This window comes from Entelurus aequoreus, linkage group LG01 (assembly GCF_033978785.1).
Source record: "Entelurus aequoreus isolate RoL-2023_Sb linkage group LG01, RoL_Eaeq_v1.1, whole genome shotgun sequence".
NCBI lineage: Eukaryota > Metazoa > Chordata > Actinopteri > Syngnathiformes > Syngnathidae > Entelurus > Entelurus aequoreus.
In genome coordinates this window covers 11,751,297-11,773,793 of record NC_084731.1, presented here as the reverse complement: position 1 = coordinate 11,773,793, position 22,497 = coordinate 11,751,297, and the positions used below count along the sequence as shown (strand labels likewise).

General features: G+C 39.5%; 1 protein-coding gene across 1 annotated transcript in view; it reads left to right on the top strand.

The window, feature by feature from the left end:
* Positions 1-15,236: 15,236 nt before the first annotated feature.
* The window catches only part of zeb2b (zinc finger E-box binding homeobox 2b), a 234,907-nt gene continuing 227,646 nt past the window's right edge, over positions 15,237-22,497 (top strand). The window contains exons 1-2 of the mRNA XM_062064394.1: positions 15,237-15,594; positions 16,363-16,499. Of these exons, the coding sequence (XP_061920378.1) occupies positions 16,427-16,499 (73 nt within the window). The 5' untranslated portion in view covers positions 15,237-15,594; positions 16,363-16,426. The remainder of the gene's footprint in view (positions 15,595-16,362; positions 16,500-22,497) is intronic.

The following is a 22,497-nucleotide window of genomic DNA, read 5'->3' as shown; positions in this document are numbered from 1 at the left end:
TATATGTTTTTGGTAACACTTTAGTATGGGGAACATATTCTAAGTAACAAAGACTTAATTTAGAGTTTTTTGGTTAGGGTTAGAGGGTTAGGGCTAGAGGTTTAGGGTTATAATAAGGCCATGCCGAATAAGGCATTAATAAGTACTTAATAATGATTAGTTAAGAGCCAATATGCTACTAATTTGCATGTTAATAAGCAACTAATTAATGGTGAATATGTTCCCCATACTAAAGTGTTACCATGTTTTTTTACTGGTGCACAAAATGAAGCGTGCATGAACATCACCTTGTTCAAACAACAAAACCAACACAGTGCATAAACTCACAACAAATTACACACCTGCAAATCAGTCTGACTTCTGCTGTTGCCGTATCCGTAATACGGCGATATGGAGAAGTTTTTATTTACACGATGAGTCGGGTGTGTTTTTACCTCCGCCGAACCACTGAGCCCGACTCACCGAACCCCTAGGGTTCGATCAAACTCAGGTTAAGAACCACTGTTTTAGACACAGTGAGATGTAAATTTACTTCAGAAGGGCCACTTTGGATGCCTAATTGTTACGGTCAATTCACCTCCGCCAAGTGATCGCCCTTGTTTGCTGCCCTGAGAGCAACAGCTTCACTCGGCAGGAAGTGGTCAGCCCGCTCCTATCAACATTCCCCCAAATCCTTTAAGTGTCAGGATAACAAACGAGCGGCCAGTCGACCGTGACTTTCCCCCAAGTCGGCAAACTTTAGTTGTGGATGAGACAAGTTGGAGCGCTGCTGAAAAAATAGTGAAAGATAAAATATAAAAATATATTGTCTGGATGTGCAAAACTCTGGAGGCGAGTAAGCGAGGCCACAAGTTCAAAGTCTCAGAGTTGGTGAAAATAAATGTGTCTGCTGCTTGTTTAGTCCATAGTTAACATGCTGCTCGACAGAAGCACCCGCGCTTGCTGGTGGAACTTTGCTCTGCTAAGCTCCGCTTAATAATTAACAACAAAATGGTAAGTGTCGTTCTGCAATAAGCAATCCATTAGTCATTTCCATGTTGATATGCAATTGATGTCACTCAGTGGCGGGCCGTGCGTTTCCCACCTAGGCCTTCAGTGATGTCCGACTTCAAAGATTACCTCTCAAAATACCATCATTTATGTCCACACATAAACAGAAACACATTTATGCACTACTCTGCACAAAACGGGTTATTTTCTGGTGCGTTTAAAAATCAATAAACCCGCATCAGCAATGAAAACATATCTTGTGTGGTACTGTCAAAAATAAAATTGCGGGCAAAATACATATTAAACGTAAAAAAATAAAGAAATAAAGAATCTGAACTCACATTTCATCAACGGGGTTGGCCGACATCGCCTCAAAAGATGTAGTTTCTCTTTAAATATCCTTCTTGAAAATGGCCTTGCAGATATATGTGTTGTCTTGTCTAATCATAAAGTTAAAGTACCAATGATTGTCACACACACACACACTAGGTGTGTTGCGATTATCCTCCGCGTTCGACCCATCACCCTCACCCCCTGGGAGGCGAGGGGAGCAGTGAGCAGCAGCGGTGGCGGTGCCCGGGAATCATTTTTGGTGATTTAACCCCCCAATTCCAACCCTCGATGCTGAGTGCCAAGCAGGGGAGGTAATGGCTCCCATTTTTATAGTCTTTGGTATGACTCAGGACCTACCGATCTCAGGGCGGACACTCTAACCCAGGGGTGTCCAAAGTGCGGCCCGGGGGCCATTTGCGGCCCGCAGCTAATTGTTTACCGGCCCGCCACACATTCTGCAAAAATTGCAAAATTGATAATATTGCGAAAATTAAAAAAAACATTTAAAAAAAAGTGGAATGAGGTGAAATCTAACAAGAAAAAGTTGCAATGTTGACACAAAGCTGCCATGCAGGCTGTTTTTTTTCTTTTGTCTTTGTTTATTTTGAATTTTTTTGCCATTGCTAAAAAAAAAAAAAAGTCTAAAAATCTATGTTATAATGAATTATTACTTAAAAAATATCACTTTAAAATGTTTTATGTGGAAAAAATATTGCATATATTGTGTGGTTGCCATATAAAAACATCAACGTTTTATTTGACAAAAGAGCATAAAACAAACAAAATAATAGTTCACACGTAAAATGGACAGATATATCTGAAGTTGATCTCCTAATTTAAGTGTTAAAAGTAAAAAAAAAACGAATAAAAATGTATCACTTTATGAGTGGGGGACATTTTGGATCCCAAATATATTTAGTAGGATTGTATTTAACTTTTCACTGTGATTACTCAAAAATATTAAAGAATTAAAATCAATGGTGTCCTGCATTATTGATCTTTTACGGCTCTAATTACTAAATACTGCATATTTCAGTTTTACTATAAAAAACAAAGTTGTCTTTGACAGAAAAGGCATAAAACCTGTTTTTGTTTTTTTTTACTTTATATCAACCTGAAGTTGATATAGAGATTTACTGTAAGCGTTAAATAAAAAAATAATAATAATTTGACTTATTTTTAACATTTTAATGACTGAGACCCTTTATGGTCCCCGGTAGACCTAAAGGTTAAAAAAAAAAAAAAAATCCATATATTTTGTTAAGGTTTGAAAATGAAAAATATCAAAATGGCCCCCGCATGCTTAAATTTTTCCGTGTGTGGCCCTCACTGGAAAAAGTTTGGACACCCCTGCTCTAACCACTCGGCCACTGAGCAGGTGGCCTAAAATATATATATATATATATATATATATATATATATATATATATATATATATATATATATATATATATATATATATATATATATATATATATATATATATATATATATATATATATATATATATATATATATATATTGCGCACTAATTGACTGAAAGAGCACGCACTTGGCGTGATGATGTCATGTTATCGATGGAAAAATGCATTTTTAGACCATATGATTTGCCTGAGCGGCTAGGAGACCCCGAGAGTAACAAGCGCTTACCTCGTTGCCTTTCCATTAAGAACAATAAATTAGTTTTTAGTAGGGATGTCCAATAATGGCTTTTTGCCGATATCCGATATGCCGATATTGTCCAACTCTTTAATTACCGATACCGATATCAACCGATACCGATATCAACCGATATATACAGTCGTGGAATTAACACATTTTTGGGTTGGTGCACTAATTGTAAGTATATCTTGTGTTTTTTATGTGGATTTAATAAAAAATAAATACAAAAAAAAAAACCCATACTGATGATAATAAAAAAAACGATACCGATAATTTCCGATATTACATTTTAACGCATTTATCGGCAGACCGATATTATCAGACATCTCTAGTTTTTAGTATAAGTTTGCTGGTTTCAAGAAATGTAATGCCGAGCGCATATCATTATGTCAAGATAATGGCACTAGCATTTACTTCATTTAAGAATATTTTTCAACATATTGAGAAAAAAAAGTCATATTTGTTTTTTTCTACCAAGAAAAGTGCACTTGTTATTAGTGAGAATATACTTATTTTAAGGTATTTTGGGGTTCATTGAGGTTAGCTAATTTGACTTGTTTTGGAAAGTCTTGACAAGCCGTATTTTGTTGTTCTATTGGCAGATAATTTTGCTGAGTTCAAGTAAAATACCCCTCATTTTGTATTTATTTTTCCTTGTTTTTGAACACAGACTTTTTGCACATGAACAAACTACACACACTGTCTAGGACATTACTCAAAGGATCCTCACTAAACTATCCAGAGGGTTGAGGCAAATTAACTTTTGGCACAGATCCAAATTAGTGCACAATTTTTTCATTTTTCCCCACTTTTGTGAATGTTGCAAGACGGTGCAGGAATCCCGAATGACAAAATGGAGTTGAACGTCGCTGCTGATTGTACTTCGACCAGGTCGTTCCCTCGGGGGGGGGGGGGGGGGGGGGGGGGCATCAAAAGATGCTGCTGAGTATATAGAGCGCAACACATGACGAGGTCTCAGTCCGTTATATTTGTAATCCAACTCTGTATTGTCTCATCATGTTTTTTTTCCGAGGCCGCCGAGTGGAAATGTGGGACGAGGTTCTTGCAAATGCACATTCGCTCCTTTTGCATTGGTGTCTTTGTGTCCTGAGAGGATGTGCACTTGTATTAAGAGCATGGCAATATGCTAATGAATGTTGAGATGAGAGCTACAACAATTATTCAAATCTTTGATTAATTATTCAGCGGAGACATTGTCAATTATTCATTTGGGCGAGCGATAAAGTTGGGCTTTTTTTTCCTTTTCCTTGGCGAGGAAAAAGTTTCCTTGGGAGATCCATCAGACTCCCAATCAGGAGCCTTTTATTTGTCAAGATGAACGTGCATCCTCTCGTTGTCACGGTGACCAGTAACGTGTGCCTAATACAGCGACCCCACTTTAACCCTTGTGTAATCTTCATATGTTGTTACTCAGCCAGCGTTTGTGGGTCTGATGGACCCCTTGCATTTTGTGGCTTTTACTGTCTCACAATCAAACACTTTTATGTTCAAATACTGAACAGATGTTTACCTTATCCCAATAAACATCTGTTCAGTATTGCACGGAACATTTCTCTGCCAGTTTGTCAACACTGTCTGCTCTCATTTTCTCGCACATTTGACCCTCTGATGTTCTGTGTACCTACACTCTGTCCTCCTCCTGTCTAGGCCTGCTGTGTGTGTGTGTGTGTGTGTGTGTGTGTGTGTGTGTGTGTGTGTGTGTGTGTGTGTGTGTGTGTGTGTGTGTGTGTGTGTGTGTGTGTGTGTGTGTGTGTGTGTGTGTGTGTGTGTGTGTGTGTGTACACAGAACATCAATTTCCACACTTCTATTATAGTGGACCCGGACATCTTATATGTAATAGAAATGTGTAGGGGGGGTGTTGTCATAAAAATGTCTGACTTTTAGCACAATGTTGCCAATTTTGTTGTTGTTCTTGTAAAAGTGACATTTTTGAGTAAAATGATGACTTTTGTCATAATTTTGCCAAGTAAAATTCAGATTATTATTACAATATTGCCAAAATGTTCAAGTTTTCTTATAAAATTGTGACTTTTGTCGAATAAAATTACAACTTTTTTCATAAAATGGCCAACATTTCAAGCTTTTCTTGTAAAATTGCGACTGTTATTGAGTAAAATTCCAACTTTTGTCATAATATTGCACAAATGTTCAGTTTTTCTCGTAAAATGTTGACTTGCGTTGACTAAAATGACGACTTTTATTCGAATACTGCCAAAATTCCAAGTTTTTCTTGTGAAATTCCAACTCATTTTTCACAACAAGCTTTTTTATATTTGCATAGTATGTATATATTATTCATGTTGTAAATACACTTCTTTATATAGCTAGAAAAGGTGGTCCTAAAGAGGGAGGCATTTTTCTCAGGTCTCAAGAAGGTAAGAAATACAAGAATGTGTGTGTGTGTGTGTGTGTGTGTGTGTGTGTGTGTGTGTGTGTGTGTGTGTGTGTGTGTGTGTGTGTGTGTGTGTGTGTGTGTGTGTGTGTGTGTGTGTGTGTGGTACACAGAACATCAATTTCCACACTTCTATTAGCCCCGGGTCCAGTGGACCCGGACATCTTATATGTAATAGAAATGTTTAGGGGGGGTGTTGTCATAAAATTCTGACTTTTATCACAATGTTGCCAATTTTGTTGTTGTTCTTGTAAAAGTGACATTTTTGAGTAAAATGATGACCTTTGTCATCATTTTGCCAAGTAAAATTCAGATTATTATTACAATATTGCCAAAATGTTCAAGTTTTCTTATAAAATTGTGACTTTTGTCGAGTAAAATGACGACTCTTTTCATAAAATGGCCAAAATTTCAAGCTTTTCTTGTAAAATTGCGACTGTTATCGAGTAAAGTTCCAACTTTTGTCATAATATTGCACACATGTTCAGATTTTCTTGTAAAATGTTGACTTGCGTTGACTAAAATGACGACTTTTATTATAATACTGCCAAAATTCTAAGTTTTTCTTGTAAAAGTGACATTTTTGAGTAAAATTATGACTTTTGTCATCATTTTGCCAAGTAAAATTCAGATTATTATTACAATATTGCCAAAATGTTCAAGTTTTCTTATAAAATTGTGACTTTTGTCGAGTAAAATGACGACTCTTTTCATAAAATGGCCAAAATTTCAAGCTTTTCTTGTAAAATTGCGACTGTTATTGAGTAAAGTTCCAACTTTTGTCATAATATCGCACAAATGTTCAGTTTTTCTCGTAAAATGTTGACTTGCGTTGACTAAAATGACGACTTTTATTCTAATACTGCCAAAATTCTAAGTTTTTCTTGTAAAAGTGACATGTTTGAGTAAAATGATGACTTTTGTCATAATTTTGCCAAGTAAAATTCAGATTATTATTACAAAAATTGCCAAAATGTTCAAGTTTTCTTATAAAATTGTGACTTTCGTCAAGTAAAATGACGACTCTTTTAATAAAATGGCCAAAATTTCAAGCTTTTCTTGTAAAATTGCGACTGTTATCGAGTAAAATTCCAACTTTTGTCATAATATCGCACAAATGTTCAGTTTTTCTTGTAAAATGTTGACTTGCGTTGACTAAAATGACGACTTTTATTCTAATACTGCCAAAATTCTAAGTTTTTCTTGTGAAATTGTGACCTTTTCTTGTGAAATTCCAACTCATTTTTCACAACAAGCTTTTTTATATTTGCATAGTATGTATATATTATTCATGTTGTAAATACACTTGTTTATATAGCTAGAAAAGGTGGTCCTAAAGAGGGAGGCATTTTTCTCAGGTCTCAAGAAGGTAAGAAATACAAGAATGTGTGTGTGTGTGTGTGCGTGTGTGTGTGTGTGTGTGTGTGTGTGTGTGTGTGTGTGTGTGTGTGTGTGGTACACAGAACATCAATTTCCACACTTCTATTAGGCCCGGGTCCAGTGGACCCGGACATCTTATATGTAATAGAAATGTGTAGGGGGGGTGTTGTCATAAACATTTCTGATTTTTATCACAATGTTGCCAATTTTGTTGTTGTTCTTGTAAAAGTGACATTTTTGAGTAAAATTATGACCCTTGTCATGATTTTGCCAAGTAAAATTCAGATTATTATTACAAAAATTGCCAAAATGTTCAAGTTTTTTTATAAAATTGTGACTTTTGTCGAGTAAAATGACGACTCTTTTCATAAAATGGCCCAAATTTCAAGCTTTTCTTGTAAAATTTCGACTGCTTTTGAGTAAAAAGAGGGAGGCATTTTTCTCAGGTCTCAAGAAGGTAAGAAATACAATAATGTGTGTGTGTGTGTGTGTGTGTGTGTGTGTGTGTGTGTGTGTGTGTGTGTGTGTGTGTGTGTGTGTGTGTGTGTGTGTGTGTGTGTGTGTGTGTGTGTGTGTGTGTGGTACACAGAACATCAATTTCCACACTTCTATTAGCCCCGGGTCCAGTGCACCCGGACATCTTATATGTAATAGAAATGTGTAGGGGGTGTGTTGTCATAAACATTTCTGACTTTTATCACAATGTTGCCAATTTTGTTGTTGTTCTTGTAAAAGTGACATTTTTGAGTAAAATGATGACTTTTGTCATAATTTTGCCAAGTAAAATTCAGATTATTATTACAAAAATTGCCAAAATGTTCAAGTTTTCTTATAAAATTGTGACTTTCGTCGAGTAAAATTACGACTCTTTTTCATAAAATTGACAAAATTTCAAGCTTTTCTTGTAAAATTGCGACTTTTATTGAGTAAAATTCCAACTTTGGTCATAATATCGCACAAATGTTCCGTTTTTCTTGTAAAATGTTGACTTGCGTTGACTAAAATGACGACTTTTATTCTAATGCTGCCAAAATTCTAAGTTTTTCTTGTAAAAGTGACATTTTTGAGTAAAATGATGACTTTTGTCATAATTTTGCCAAGTAAAATTCAGATTATTATTACAATATTGCCAAAATGTTCAAGTTTTCTTATAAAATTGTGACTTTTGTCGAGTAAAATGACGAGTCTTTTCATAAAATGGCCAAAATGTCAAGCTTTTCTCGTAAAATTGCGACTGTTATTGAGTAAAATTCCAACTTTTGTCATAATATCGCACAAATGTTCAGTTTTTCTCGTAAAATGTTGACTTGCGTTGACTAAAATGTCGACTTTTATTCTAATGCTGCCAAAGTTCTAAGTTTTTCTTGTGAAATTCCAACTCATTTTTCACAACAAGCTTTTTTATATGTGCATAGTATGTATATATTATTCATGTTGTAAATACACTTCTTTATATAGCTAGAAAAGGTGGTCCAAAAGAGGGAAGCATTTTTCTCAGGTCTCAAGAAGGTAAGAAATACAAGAATGTCTGTGTGTGTGTGTGTGTGTGTGTGTGTGTGTGTGTGTGTGTGTGTGTGTGCGTGTGTGTGCGTGTGTGTGTGTGTGTGTGTGTGTGGTACACAGAACATCAATTTCCACACTTCTATTAGCCCCGGGTCCAGTGGACCCGGACATCTTATATGTAATAGAAATGTGTATTGGGGGTGTATGCTGTGTGGTCATTAAATATGTATTCTGATATATGTTCTTCACAGAAAATGAGCCAAAGTCAGCGAGTCTCAGTTTGAAAAATCAATTAATTGTATCATTTTTATTTGAATAAAACATGAAAACGGGTCCCACAGACCCGAACACCACACAAGGGTTAAAGCATCTTTGTTTATTTGCACAATTCAGCGTCAGCAGCGTCATTTACGTGCAGTTTGTATTAAGTCCCTGTGTGTGTGTGTGTGTGTGTGTGTGTGTGTGTGTGTGTGTGTGTGTGTGTGTGTGTGTGTGTGTGTGTGTGTGTGTGTGTGTGTGTGTGTGTGTGTGTGTGTGTGTGTGTGTGTGTGTGGCGGCAGCAAAGAGTGTGTGAGTCAGTCAGGAGATGAGACGATGCAAAATCAATAGTTCTTAGTGCAAACATTTGTTTGTGCCGCAGCGAGCTCGTCCAAGCGAGAGAATAAACTCTGTATTTTGCATGTCGGCGGCGTCCTGGCGCACTTTCTCGGCGTACAGCTCTTTAATTGTCCGTCAGTCGAGGTGCCCGAGCCGGTTCGAGCGACGTTCGGTTCGACGAAGCGCTGAGACGTGCTGGAGCCTCACCGTGGTGCGTTCAGGCGTCTTGTCACTCTGCGTGCCGTTCTCACCGGCCTGGATTTTTCCCACAAAGTGCATGCTGGGAGTCGAGCACTTTGGATTGTGGAGGCGACTCGTCATGCAGTTCTCACGGCTTTCCTTTTTTCAGTGCAGGTATTCACAAGCGTGTGCCCCAGCTCCTTTTTTTTTTTTTTTTTTTTTTTTTTTAGGCCCGTCCATCGACATCATATAGTTGATGTAGATCAGTGTTTTCCAACCTTTTTTTGAGCCAAGGCACATTTTATTCATCGAAAAAATGCGGCGGCACACCACCAGCAGAAATCATTAAAAAATGAAACTCAGCCGTCGATATTGACAATAAAAAGTCGTTGTCGCAATTGTCGGGTATGACTTTAAAGCATAACCAAGCATGCGTCAATATAGCTCACCACCTGTCACATCACACCCTGACTTATTTGGAGTTGTTTTTATGTTTTCCTGTGTGTAGTGTTTTAGTTCTTGTCTTGCGCTCCTATTTTGGTGGCTTTTTCTCTTTATTTTGTATTTTACTGTAGCAGTTTCCTGTCTTCCTTTGAGCGATATTCCCCGCACCTGCTTTGTTTTAGCAATCAAGAATATTTCAGTTGTTTTTTGTGGGAACAATGTCGATTGTCATGTCATTACATGCTCCACAGTAAGTCTTTGCTGTTGTCCAGCATTCCGTTTGTGTTTACTTTGTAGCCAGTTCGTTCTGCATAGCCTTCCCTAAGTTTCAATGCCTTTTCTTAAGGACACTCACCTTTTGTTTATTTTTGGTTTTAAGCATTAGACACCTTTTTACCTGCACACTGCCTCCCGCTGTTTCCGACATCTACAAAGCGATTAGCTACCTGCTGCCACCTACTGGTATGGAAGAGTATAACGTGGTAAGTCTGCCGATCTCCAGACAGCACAGACACTCAACAACAACACATTATTAGCGGATTATAATTACTGTTTTGCAAAAATATTTTTAACCCAAATAGGTGAAATTAGATCATCTCCCACGGCACACCAGACTGTATCTCACTAGTGTGCCGCGGCACAGTGGTTGAAAAACACAGATGTAGATGCCCATATCGGCTGTTCAGATTTACTTTACAAAAGAGAAGTGTAGGATACTTCTCTTGTTGCCTTATTTGTATTTGACTTTATAACCGTATTTTTCGGACTATAAGTCGCAGTTTTTTTGCGACTTATACTCAGGAGCGACTTATGTGTGAAATGATTAACACATTAGCGTAAAATATCAAAAAATATGATTTATCTCATTCGCGTAAGAGACTAGACGTATACGATTTCATGGGATTTAGCGATTAGGAGTGACAGATTGTTTGGTAAACGTATAGCATGTTCTATATGTTATAGTTATTTGAATGACTCTTACCATAATATGTTACGTTAACATACCAGTCGGTTATTTATGCCTCATATAACGTACACTTATTCAGCCTGTTGTTCACTATTCTTTAGACCAGGGGTCACCAACCTTTTTGAAAGCAAGAGCTACTTCTTGGGTACTGATTAATGCGAAGGGCTACCAGTTTGATACACACTGAAATAAATTGCCAGAAATAGCCAATTTGCTCAATTTACCTTTAACTCTACGTTATTATTAATAATTAATGATATTTACACTTAATTGAACGGTTTAAAAGAGGAGAAAACACGAAAAAAAATGACAATTACATTTTGAAACGTAGTTTATCTTCAATTTTGACTCTTTAAAATTTAAAATTCAACCGAAAAAAAGAAGAGAAAAACTTAAAAAAAGAATTTATGGAAGATTAGTAATTTTTCCTGATTAAGATTAATTTTAGAATTTTGATGAAATGTTTTAAATAGGTTAAAATCCAATTTATACTTTGTTAGAATATATAACAAACAAAGCTATATTTCTAACAAAGACAAATCATTATTTCTTCTAGATTTTCCAGAACAAAAATTTAAAAGAAAATCAAAAGACTTTGAAACAAGATTTAAATTTGATTCTACAGATTTTCTAGATTTGCCAGAATAAAATTTTTTTGAATTTGAATCATAATAAGTTTACAGAAATATTTCACAAATATTCTTCTTCGAAAAAACAGAAGCTAAAATGAAGAATTAAATTAAAATGTATTTATTATTCTTTACAATAAAAAAAAATGTTTTACTTGAACATTGATTTAAATTGTCAGGAAAGAAGACAAAGGAATTTAAAAGGTAAAAAGGTATATGTGTTTAAAAATCCTAAAATCATTTTTAAGGTTGTATTTTTTCTCTAAAATTGTCTTTCTGAAAGTTACAAGAAGCAAAGTAAAAAAAATAATGAATTTATTTAAACAAGTGAAGACCAAGTCTTTCAAATATTTTCTTGGATTTTCAAATTCTATTTGAGTTTTGTCTCTCTTAGAATTAAAAATGTCGGGCAAAGCGAGACCAGCTTGCTAGTAAATAAATAAAAAATAGAGGCAGCTCACTGGTAAGTGCTGCTATTTGAGCTATTTTTAGAACAGGCCGGCGGGCGACTCATCTGGTCCTTACGGGCTACCTGGTGCCCGCGGGCACCGCGTTGGTGACCCCTGATTTAGACATTTTAAATTGCCTTTCAAACGTCTATTCTTGGTGTTGGCTTTTATCAACTACATTCCCCCCCAAAAATGCGACTTATACTCCAGTGAGACTTATATATGTTTTTTTTTCCCTTCTTTATTATGCATTTTCGACCGGTGCGACTTATACTCCGAATAATACGGTAAATGTATATTTATATTATCATTTGGTGCAGCCGGGCCGGAGCAGGAGGGGATAGAAAGAGGGAAAAAAAGGAAGACAGAGGTGTCTCCCCATCTCCTAATGTGACCTCCTGACCCCCCTCGTCTACTTTGACTTGTTAAATTGTGAAGATGTGCTTCTCGTGTTGTGATAACATCCTCCAAATCTCATGCGTGCCTTTTTTAATTCCCTCAAATTCTATCCCGATTCTTGTTCTCCGTCTAATTCGAGACGTGGCTCCCACACATCTAAATCAGGCCAATAATCAGGGACGGCGGCGCACACGCCACGCCATCTTGAGGCGGCGGCTGCCGCGGCGTCTTTTATTTTGGCGTGCGGTCGCCGAAGACGACACAGAAAACCCCCCCCGGTATGAATTTATTCATGCAGAGATTTCGGTCAACGTCACACGCTCCCCCTTTTTTGTACGGTTTTTTGCTCAGTTTCCGTGCAGCTTTGACAAATAAATCCACATTTTACTCTGAATTATTTTTTGACCTGTTTAAATTTGGACCTCAAAGTGTGGCTGCTTCTGCAAAATTAGCATTACAATTAGGGATGTCCGATAATGGCTTTTTGCCGATATTCCGATATTGTCCAACTCTTTAATTACCGATACCGATATCAACCGATACCGATATCGACCAATATATGCAGTCGTGGAATTAACACATTATTATGCCTAATTTGGACAACCAGGTATGGTGAAGATAAGGTCCTTTTTAAAAAAATGAATCAAATAAAATAAGATAAATAAATTAAAAACATTTTCTTGAATAAAAAAGAAAGTAAAACAATATAAAAACAGTTACATAGAAACTAGTAATGAATGAAAATGAGTAAAATTAACTGTTAAAGGTTAGTACTATTAGTGGACCAGCAGCACGCACAATCATGTGTGCTTACGGACTGTATCCCTTGCAGACTGTATTGATATATATATTGATATATAATGTAGAAACCATAATATTAATAACAGAAAGAAACAACCCTTTTGTGTGAATGAGTGTGAATGGGGGAGGGAGGTTTTTTGGGTTGGTGCACTAATTGTAAGTGTATCTTGTGTTTTTTATGTGGATTTAATAAAATTAAAAAAACGATACAGATAATAAAAAAAATAAATAAAATAAGATAACTAAATTAAAAACATTTTCTTGAATAAAAAAGAAAGCAAAACAATATAAAAACAGTTACATAGAAACTAGTAATTAATGAAAATGAGTAAAGTTAACTGTTAAAGGTTAGTACTATTAGTGGACCAGCAGCACGCACAATCATGCGTGCTTACGGACTGTATCCCTTGCAGACTGTATTGATATATAATGTAAGAAGCAGAATATTGATAACAGAAAGAAATGGGGGGAGGGAGGTTTTTTGGGTTGGTGCACTAATTGTAAGTGTATCTTGTGTTTTTTATGTTGATTTAATAAAAAAAAACAAAAAATAAAATTAAAAAAACGATACAGATAATTAAAAAACCGATACCGATAATTTCCGATATTACATTTTAACGCATTTACATCCCTAATTAGAATATGTTACTTCAGCCTGCAGGCATATATAGAAATAAATTTAAAAAAGCCTACAAAATCCCAATGAATTGAGCACATATTGATTCCACTCGACAAAATAAGCCTCCATTTTTATTTAACAAGCAGGGGAGACAAACAACTCTTGTCTTGTCATCACACTTTTATTATCAATTGTACATGCAGAATAAATATTAACACACCCCACGCCTTGTTCAATTAACAACATATATGCATTTGACACAGCAACCCCCCCTTTAAAGGTCAAATACACACTTAATCCGTTTACACGGTGAATATGCGGCCCCACGCACAAGAGCTGCAGCAGAGAGGGGCCACTTCATGCCCGCCTGGATGAATGGATGGCCGTGGTGCGTTCAAGTGCGTGTGAGAGACTGCGTAAAACCCGGCCCCGTCGTTTACATGCAAACACCCCAACGAGCAAAATGACCCCTTTTAGACTACGTTGTCCAGAAAAGTGGACGGAAATAGAAACTTACCAATAACTTGTTCAATTGTCCTCCCGGTACATAAAATGGGCCAGACGTTCATGATAATAATGACAATGATCACGAAAGAGGCAGTAAAATAAGTCTTATCAAATTCAAGAATCCATCTTTCTCTGTAAAAAGAAATAATAAAATAAAAATACACTTGATGTTAGCCCGCATCTTATTTTTGGGATGTAAAAACGAGGAGGGGGGGACTGATTGATGATTTAATTAGCCATCCAGTGGCGACCTGCGAGGGGAAGGGACGCGAAGTAACCCTTTATTTGCATAGCCAATCAGCTCATGGCGTGGGCGTGGCTTGCACCATCCATCCCTCCTCCCTTCTCTCTCTCTCTCTCCCTCTCTCTCTCTCCTCTCTTTACGCGCGCACACGCGTGTGTTTGCGCGTCGGTTGACGTCTTTAATAAATGTGGGATTCATCCTCTTTAAGTGGCCTCCAGAAGCCAGAATCACTCCAATAAAAAAACCCCAAGAAAACGTCCGTGGTATTCCTCCTAATATTCCTGCGGGGACTCGAGCAGCTTTTCCCCGGTCACTTTACGTGGTCTTCACGCCCCCCCCCCCCTTTTTTTTATGCTATTAAAAAAAAAAAAAAAAAGGAAGAAAATAAAAACAATATGTATATTTTAGTGTCATGATGCTCGTTAAAAAAAATAAAATATAATTTTTCATTACTTCAGTATAATAAGCATTTGTTTTAATAAACAAAATAAAGTCAGTTAATTCTTATTATTGTAAACAAACAAAACCTATAATCTGTCGATATTGACATTATTCTAATATATTTTTAATAATTATGTTTGTTTATTGTCGCCAAAAAAAATAAAAAATGCGCACATTAGTCACTCTTTGTTTCCACTAATTTGCACAAATAAAAAAAATAATAATAACAAATAAAATAATGTGATTGATGTTAGTAGTTAAATTCAATAAATACGCGTTATTTTGCAGGGAGACAAAAAAATACAGTTTAGATTAAATAAATAAATATTTTTTTTTCCCAGGCGCGGTTTGTGGTCAATAACAGCCCCGCAAAGATAATGCACATTTCTACCCAAAAAAAAAAAAAAAAACCACCCAAAAAATGTAAAAAAAAAAAAGAAATAAAAGAACCCTTACGTGATTGCGGCTGGCGTGGACGCGCTTCAAGTTCACACACACACATACATGTACACACACACATAGACTCCGTGCGCACACTCGGAGAGAACATAGTTGTTTCTCTGTACAAAAGGGGAGGATGGAGAAAGCACGATGGGGAGGGAGGGGGGCACCAGGAGAGTATTGGGGGGGTGGGAGGGGAGGAATTAAAAAAAAAATAAAAAAAAAATAAAAAAAAATAAGTTGAAGCCAGAAGATGCTCACGTTTGGCTCCCCCTCAATTATCCCCTCCCGTGAAGATAGGTGGCGTGCGTTTCAGGGGGCTTCTCCGTGCGCACGGCAAAAGAAAAGGAGGTGGAAAGAAAAAAAAAAAGAAAAAAAATGTCATTAGAAGAGGCGGAACACGTCAGTCCCGACCCAGGTTTGTTTCCTGGAGTGGGTGTAAGACATCAGTTGTAAACCTGCCCGAGCAGGACGCGCGCAGCCCTCCCTCCCTCCCTCGACCGTAGCAAGGCTTTTTTTTTTTATTTCTAAGGCTTTTATTATCACCGCTGGAGCGGCTCTCCGGTGTCGTCGGACCGGCGCTGTTGGCAGCAGGTACGTGCAAATATTCCACTTTTTTATTCATTTATTTATTTTTTAAAAAAAGGCTCGACTTGGAACTTTACCTGCGCAGGTGGATAGAAGTTAAGTATAAAAAAAAAAAAAAAAAAAAAACAGAAAAAAAAAATAAAACGTGGAGGAATGGCGAGCTTCGCCTTGCGCGCAGACGGGGAATAGGCGCTCCTTGCCCGGCGTGAGTCGCCGCGCAGCTCCGCTCTGCTCGGTCCGCCTCATCCCACTTTGCGTGGCTCCACTTTCCCCACTTTATCAACTTATTACACCACCAACTTATCCCCGCGACTGTATTATTCCCACCACTTTACGACTTATGCACAGTTTACATTGCACCCTTTTTAAACCATTTTGGCGTAATTACGCCGCGGCTCCAAGTTCCGTTACTTTTCCTATATCTGACTTGTGTGTGTGTGTGTGTGTGTGTGTGCGTGTGTGTGTGTGTGTGTGTGTGTGTGCCTGCACGCCCATGCACTTAAGCCTGAAAATAGTCTAAAATGCTGTTATTATTCCATCTTTAATTGATGCCCTGAAAAAAATAACATTTCACACAGCACCCCCCGCGACCCCAAAAGGGACAAGCGGTATAAAATAGATTCATTGAAAATAAATCACTTTTTTAAACTTCTAACAGGCTTTTACTGACATTTATTAGTGTTTTGTGTACTATTTTGTTTTTAATTCTTCGCTGACACATCTGCTGGTCTTCTCTCTGTGCGTGTGCGTCCCCCCCCCCCCCCCTTTTTTTAGGTACCCAGATCAAGGGTTTCGGGTCCATGCGAGTCGCCGTCTGAGCCCGCACGCACACTTCTCGATGAGGCAGGAGATGATGGCGGAGGGGCCCCGGTGCAAGCGGCGAAAACAGGCCAACCCCAGGCGGAAAAACGGTAAGAGCTCGTCCCGTCCACCGAACCCCCCCGGGGGTGGGTGCGCAGCAGCCTGGCTGGGCGACCCAGTGCGTCATGACGCGCGGGGGGTTGTGGGGTGCGAACGTGTGCGCACTGTGGGTGCAACGTTCCCGCTTCGAGGTGTGTTGTGCGTGGAGCAAACTTTTTTTTTTTTTGCATGTGGTAAAAGTTGTTGGACCCCGGGGTGTGTCACGGCTCACCCGCCTGGGTGGATCCCAGCCACACGCACGATTTGACGCTCAAATCCTGGAGGTTTTTTGGTTGATTTTTTTTGTGTGCCTTCTTTGCGTTGTTGCGCCCGTAAGAAGTAAACACAGGTTTTTGCACATTTGTTGCTTTTTTTCCTTCCCCAATTTGCACTTTATTCCAAATGATCTGCACACATTGTTGACGCGCAAGGGCGTTTTTGTTCCTGCGTCTTGTGTTTATTTTATTTTTTTACAAGCCACTGTTTATTTATCGGGGATTTAATTTATTGATCTGCTGGGTCCATGGCGGACAAACAGCAACAGCTGGGCTTGAAATATATATTTATTTTAAAAAAAATAAATAAAAAAAATGTTGGGAGCTTGTTTAGCAGTGGCCACCTGTTTTTGAGTCCAAACACACACACACACTTGGTGTGTGTTCCAATTTGGTCATTTTTTTTCTTCAAATTCTCACCTCTGCAAGTAGCATAGGTATTTAAATACCCAGTGAAAATTGGTGGAATTTTTAATAATAAAATAGAAGTGTAAATTCCTCGCTCCCCCTCCCTCCCCCCTTTCGTACCCCCCTCCCACCCCTGGGAATGTGGAGGCTTATTGAGGCTTGGCCGCTCTTCCCCTCGCTGCCCGCCTTCGCTGTCCTCTCCCTGGCCCGCCGTGGTAGACTAACTAGGCCCGGGTCGCTTGTGAGACTCATACTTGTTTGGCCGCCCTCCCCGACATGACCCCGGACCCCCCATGAATGTGATACCTGGAAGCGTGAGGAAGTCGCTCCACGCGTTTCCTTTCCTTTTTTTTTTTTTTGCTGGGTTTTTACGGTTAAAAGCCATGATTTTGCAGCCACTTAGTCCGAACGAGGCCTTTGCTCACTAAGTTGTCCGAGCGATGACATTCTTACCCAGATGACTGTTGGCCTCCGGGGCTGGAGGTGGCACTCGGTAACTCTCCCTTGGCCAGTGTGTCATGTGATATTTCACCATCGCTTCCTCCTGCTAGCCTTTAATATTCCAAGTAACACACACACACACACACACACACACACACGTGCGGACACATCCGCTGTGAAAGTTGACCTCGACAGTTTTGTCCGCACCAGGTGTGGCGTGTCACGTCCAGCTGTGACCAGAAGTGCGCTCACACACCTGTCATTCTCTTATTTTATGGCAAACACATAGAAATTGTGTGTGTGTGTGTGTGACTAAATCCTGCATCAGGCTCATTGGGATCATTTCTGATTCCCCTGCGTGACCTGTGACCTTTGAGTGACAGGACGTCCCCTCGGAACTGCACTCTGATTACGTAACGGCGCTTTACATGTCTGAGTGTGTGTGTGCGTGAGAGTGTGTGTGTGTGTGTGTGTAAGAAATCAAGCATTGCGCGTAACACAATGCCAATTGTATTATTAAGTTCTGTGGGAGAGAAAAGGAGGGGTTTTTTTGGGGGGGGGGGGATTTGGGGGTGCAGACAAGGTGCCCCCCCTCCCTTGAAGGTGCAGGGTGGGGGTTAAAGGAAGGAGGAGGTTTCGCGGCGCGCTCGCGGACAATTGATTGTCAGCGGTAATGTGTTTCATTTACATGTTTATACCGTCAATAATGGCGGGGGGTTGTCCGCCTGTGCCCATTCACCGCCGCCATTCCCATACGGGTCCCCAATTGTGCGCACCCCCCTCAGCTCCTGATGGCTTCTTCTTCTTCCTGTTGCAAAAAAAGGACTATTTCACGGCCGCCGCCGCGTTGAAAAGGGGATTATTCTGTTTGAGCAAGTGAAATAATTGGGTGTCGGCCGGGGTGGGGGGGGGTACTGTGACGTGACGCCGAGGCGGCCCGCTGAAAACCTGGCTAGGTGTGACGCGCAAATGCGAGTTCACCGTTTCCGCCGCGGCCTGCCAGCGTGAATTTTTTTTTCTCCCCGAAACACCTCGTCTTGAGTGGAGTTCGTCTCCTGAACTTTGCCATGACCCCCTCGTGTCCTCGTGCCGTCACTCGCATTTTTTGCAGAATTATTATTTTGTGGCGTTTTTGTCGCCGTCCTCGCCGTGTGCGCGCGTGTGTGTGATGTGTCCTAGTTCACACACACACATAAGACACATAAAAGCAAATGCTGTGACACACACACACTCAAACACACAACTAGTGATCATCTCCTGCATCCTGGACATTGGCAATAAAAAATAAAAAAAATCTTAATGTATTTTTTATTTTGCGCCTCCCTTCTTGAATCGCCTCGCTTGTCTGAAGACGTTTCTTTTCTCTCTTTTTTTTTTTTTTACCACCCACCCCCCTCCCGTTCCGTCCGCCTGGCGGCCAGGGAACACACACTCGCAGAGGCACCGCCGGGCCGGACCCCTGACACGGCGGGTCTTTGGAATGCCTTAGGTACCATTTCACTTTGGCTCACATCAATGCTGACCTGAATGCCTTTCATATCTGATCCGCCGCGTCTCTCCTGGTAAACATCCCCCCGGGGGGAGAACAAAGAAAGGAGCTCCTCTTCTGCCGCTTCTTCTTCTCCCTCTTAATCACAATTCAGCCCCTTTCGCCGCCAGCAGCGGGGCTGCACATTTGCATTCAGCATCAGAAAGGGGGCCGAGATGAAAAGGGGAGGTGGGGGGGGGGGGGTGATGAGGGAGGAAGGGGTGGCTGCTGGAGAGAAATAACTGGGCTGTTTGTGCTTGTTTGTTGCCGGTCCCCTGGTTACAAGCCTTTTATAGCCTCCCTCCTCTAGCTGGGGCCCGGGCCCCTCCTGACACAGATAGTGTTACAAGATGGCGCGCTCGCACTATTTGTGGACACTTCTTTAAGAAGTGCATCCGAGAGCAGGTGTCTCTTTTTTTTTTTTTTGCCTTTTTATTTGTCCTTTTTTTGCCTTGAAAAATTGTGCGCTTCCGCCTTTGTAGTCCGTGCCGACAACGTAGTCGATAAGCGTCTTATTTTTCTCTATCTTCTTGTTATGTGACATTCATCCTCCGCTGTTGCCATTTCTAATATAAAGTAGTGTAAAGTTCTTACTTATATCTGTCAGTAAACTCGCCATGAAAGCGCTAAAACATACCGGTGTAGTGAGGTCCCATTATTCACCCAAGGAACTTTAGTTTTGATAATAATAATATGACTCCTTTAATGCGCCCTATAATCCGGTGCGCCTTATATATGAAAAACCATCAAAAATTCATCGGCAGCGCGCCTTAAAATCCGGTGCGCCCTATGGTCCGGAAAATACGGTATAGCATTTACCTTGTATAAACGCAGATTATTGCACACTTTATTTTGACCACACATACTCCTTTACTTTAGTAGTTTGATTGAGCTTACCCACTTCGAAGCAATTTTTTCTGCTACATGGTGTAATGATAAGTGGGACCAGTAGATTGCAGGCAAACATAAGAGATACGTGTAGGCTGCACCGTTTGATGTGCTTCAACATAGGAGTATTATTATGGTGTGTGTAAAAGGTAAGACATATTATCTGACGTTTTGTTTTGTAATATTATGCAAAAGCAACTTTTCTTACCTTCTGATACCTGCTGATTTTTATTTGGGATCGGCATTAATCCTGAAAAATAGCGCGCGTCCGCCTTTGTAGTCCGTACCGATAAAATAGTCTCTATCTTCTTGTTATGTGACATTCATCCTCCGCTGTTGCCATTTGTAATATAAAGTAGTGTAGAGTTCTTACTTATATCCGTCAGTAAACTCGCCATGAAAGCGCTAAAACATTACCGGTGTATTTTATTTTGTTTATGTAAAGGCAGTTAATAAGGCAAATATGTTTGCGTTAAAACTGTCAAAGTCAACACTTTAGCTCATACAATTAATCACAAACAAGTACCGTATTTTCCGGACTATAAGGCGCACTTAAAATCCTTTTTTTCCCCTCAAAACTCGACAGTGCGCCTTATTCAGCCCTAACCCTAACCCTTATTCAGCCTGTTGTTCACTATTCTTTATTTGAAATTGCCTTTCAAATGTCTATTCTTGGTGTTGGCTTTTATCAAATACATTTTCCCCCAAAAATGCGACTTATACTCCAGTGCGACTTATATATGTTTTCTTCCTTCTTTATTATGCATTTTCGGCCGGTGCGACTTATACTCCGGAGCGACTTATACTCCGAAAAATACGGTATCTGCCGTTTTGTTTTGTAATATTAGGCAAAAGCAACTCTTCTTTTATTTTTTTATTTATTTTTTTGCCTTGAAAAGTTGTGTCCTGCAAACACTTGTGTTACTGATATCTTTATTGTGGGATGGATGCTAATGTTATTCGGGGGACGAGTCAAGGGGGCGCTTCATGTGATATGGATTTCTTTTTTTACTCTTTCTTTTGCCTCACACACAACTTTTTTCTTTCCCCCCACCCTTTTTGGTTAAGAATAAGGATTATCAGTGCACCTTCCCTCCTCCTCCTCCTAGCTGCGGAGGATTTAGGCAGATTTACTTCAGCAAACACCTTTGGACACTGATGGGGGGGCGGCGGCGGTAGAGGTTTTTGAAGGAGAAAGAGTCTGTTTGCAAAAGAGGCCTTTTGTTCTGAGAGGTTCTGGATAATGCCTTACCAGGCGGCCGTGATATTAACCCCTGCTTTGGAAGGGACGTGGTGGCGAATCTGGTGTCGAGGGAGGGTGGGAGGGGGGAGGGGGGTTAACTCCTTGCATGCTTTGCCATTGAAGAAGGGATGAGGGTGGTTCAAAGACACCGTGCCAAGATTGGGGGGGACGAGGGGCTCGGTATCGGTCCGATTCGGTCGCTGTGACTGGAAAAGGTGACAAAACATAAAAAGGTATTTCTTCGTCAGCGTGGTAGACATTCCCCTGCTTCCTCGCTCGCTTCCTGCCCTCCCCTGCATTCCCTCATTCCTCGCCACAAAAAAACAAAAAAAAAAGCAAACACAATTGCCAACCTGCAATGCATTGCCGCGTCAGGACCGCCACGCGATTTGGGGAAACATCACGCCTCATTTGAGTCAAGTGACAAGTCTTTACCGCGGCCCGTCTCGTCCCCGCTCTGCCGTCAAGCGTCTTCTCACCTTCTTTATCCGCTGTGTATGTGGCTTTCTTAATAATCTGATTATATGAGACGATGCAGCCTGGCCTCGTATTCCTGACTAAAATGGGTAACACTTTAGTATGGGGAACATATTCACCATTAATTAGTTTAATTAATTGCTTATTAACATGCAAATTAGTCGTTATTAAGTACTTATTAATGCCTTATTCTGCATGGCCTTATCATACAACCAGATAACCATTAACTAAGAGTTTTCCCTCAATAACCTCAGAATGATTGCTTAAGTAAGGAAGTTGTTGTATGTGATTCTCCCTTTAATACCACTTGATGAATATGGTCTGTTCTTACGTAACAAAACACAAAACTACAATAACCCTAACCCTTAAGTCGTTGTTACTTAGAATATGTTCCCCATACCTATATATATATATACATTTGGTAACACTTTAGTGTGAACATATTCACCATTAATTAGTTGCTTATTAACGTGTAAATTAGTAACATATTGGCTCTTAATTACTCATTATTAAGTATTTATTAAAGCCTTATTCTGCATGGCCTTATCATACAACCAGTAAGCCATTAACTAATAGTCTTCCCTCAATAACCTCAGAATTATTGCTTATTAGTAACCCTAAACTAACCCTTATATGTTCCCCTAGTGTCCAAATAACTCTAAATTAAGTCTTTGTTACTTAGAATATGTTCTCCATACTAAAGTGTTACCATATATATATATATATATATATATATATATATGGGTATG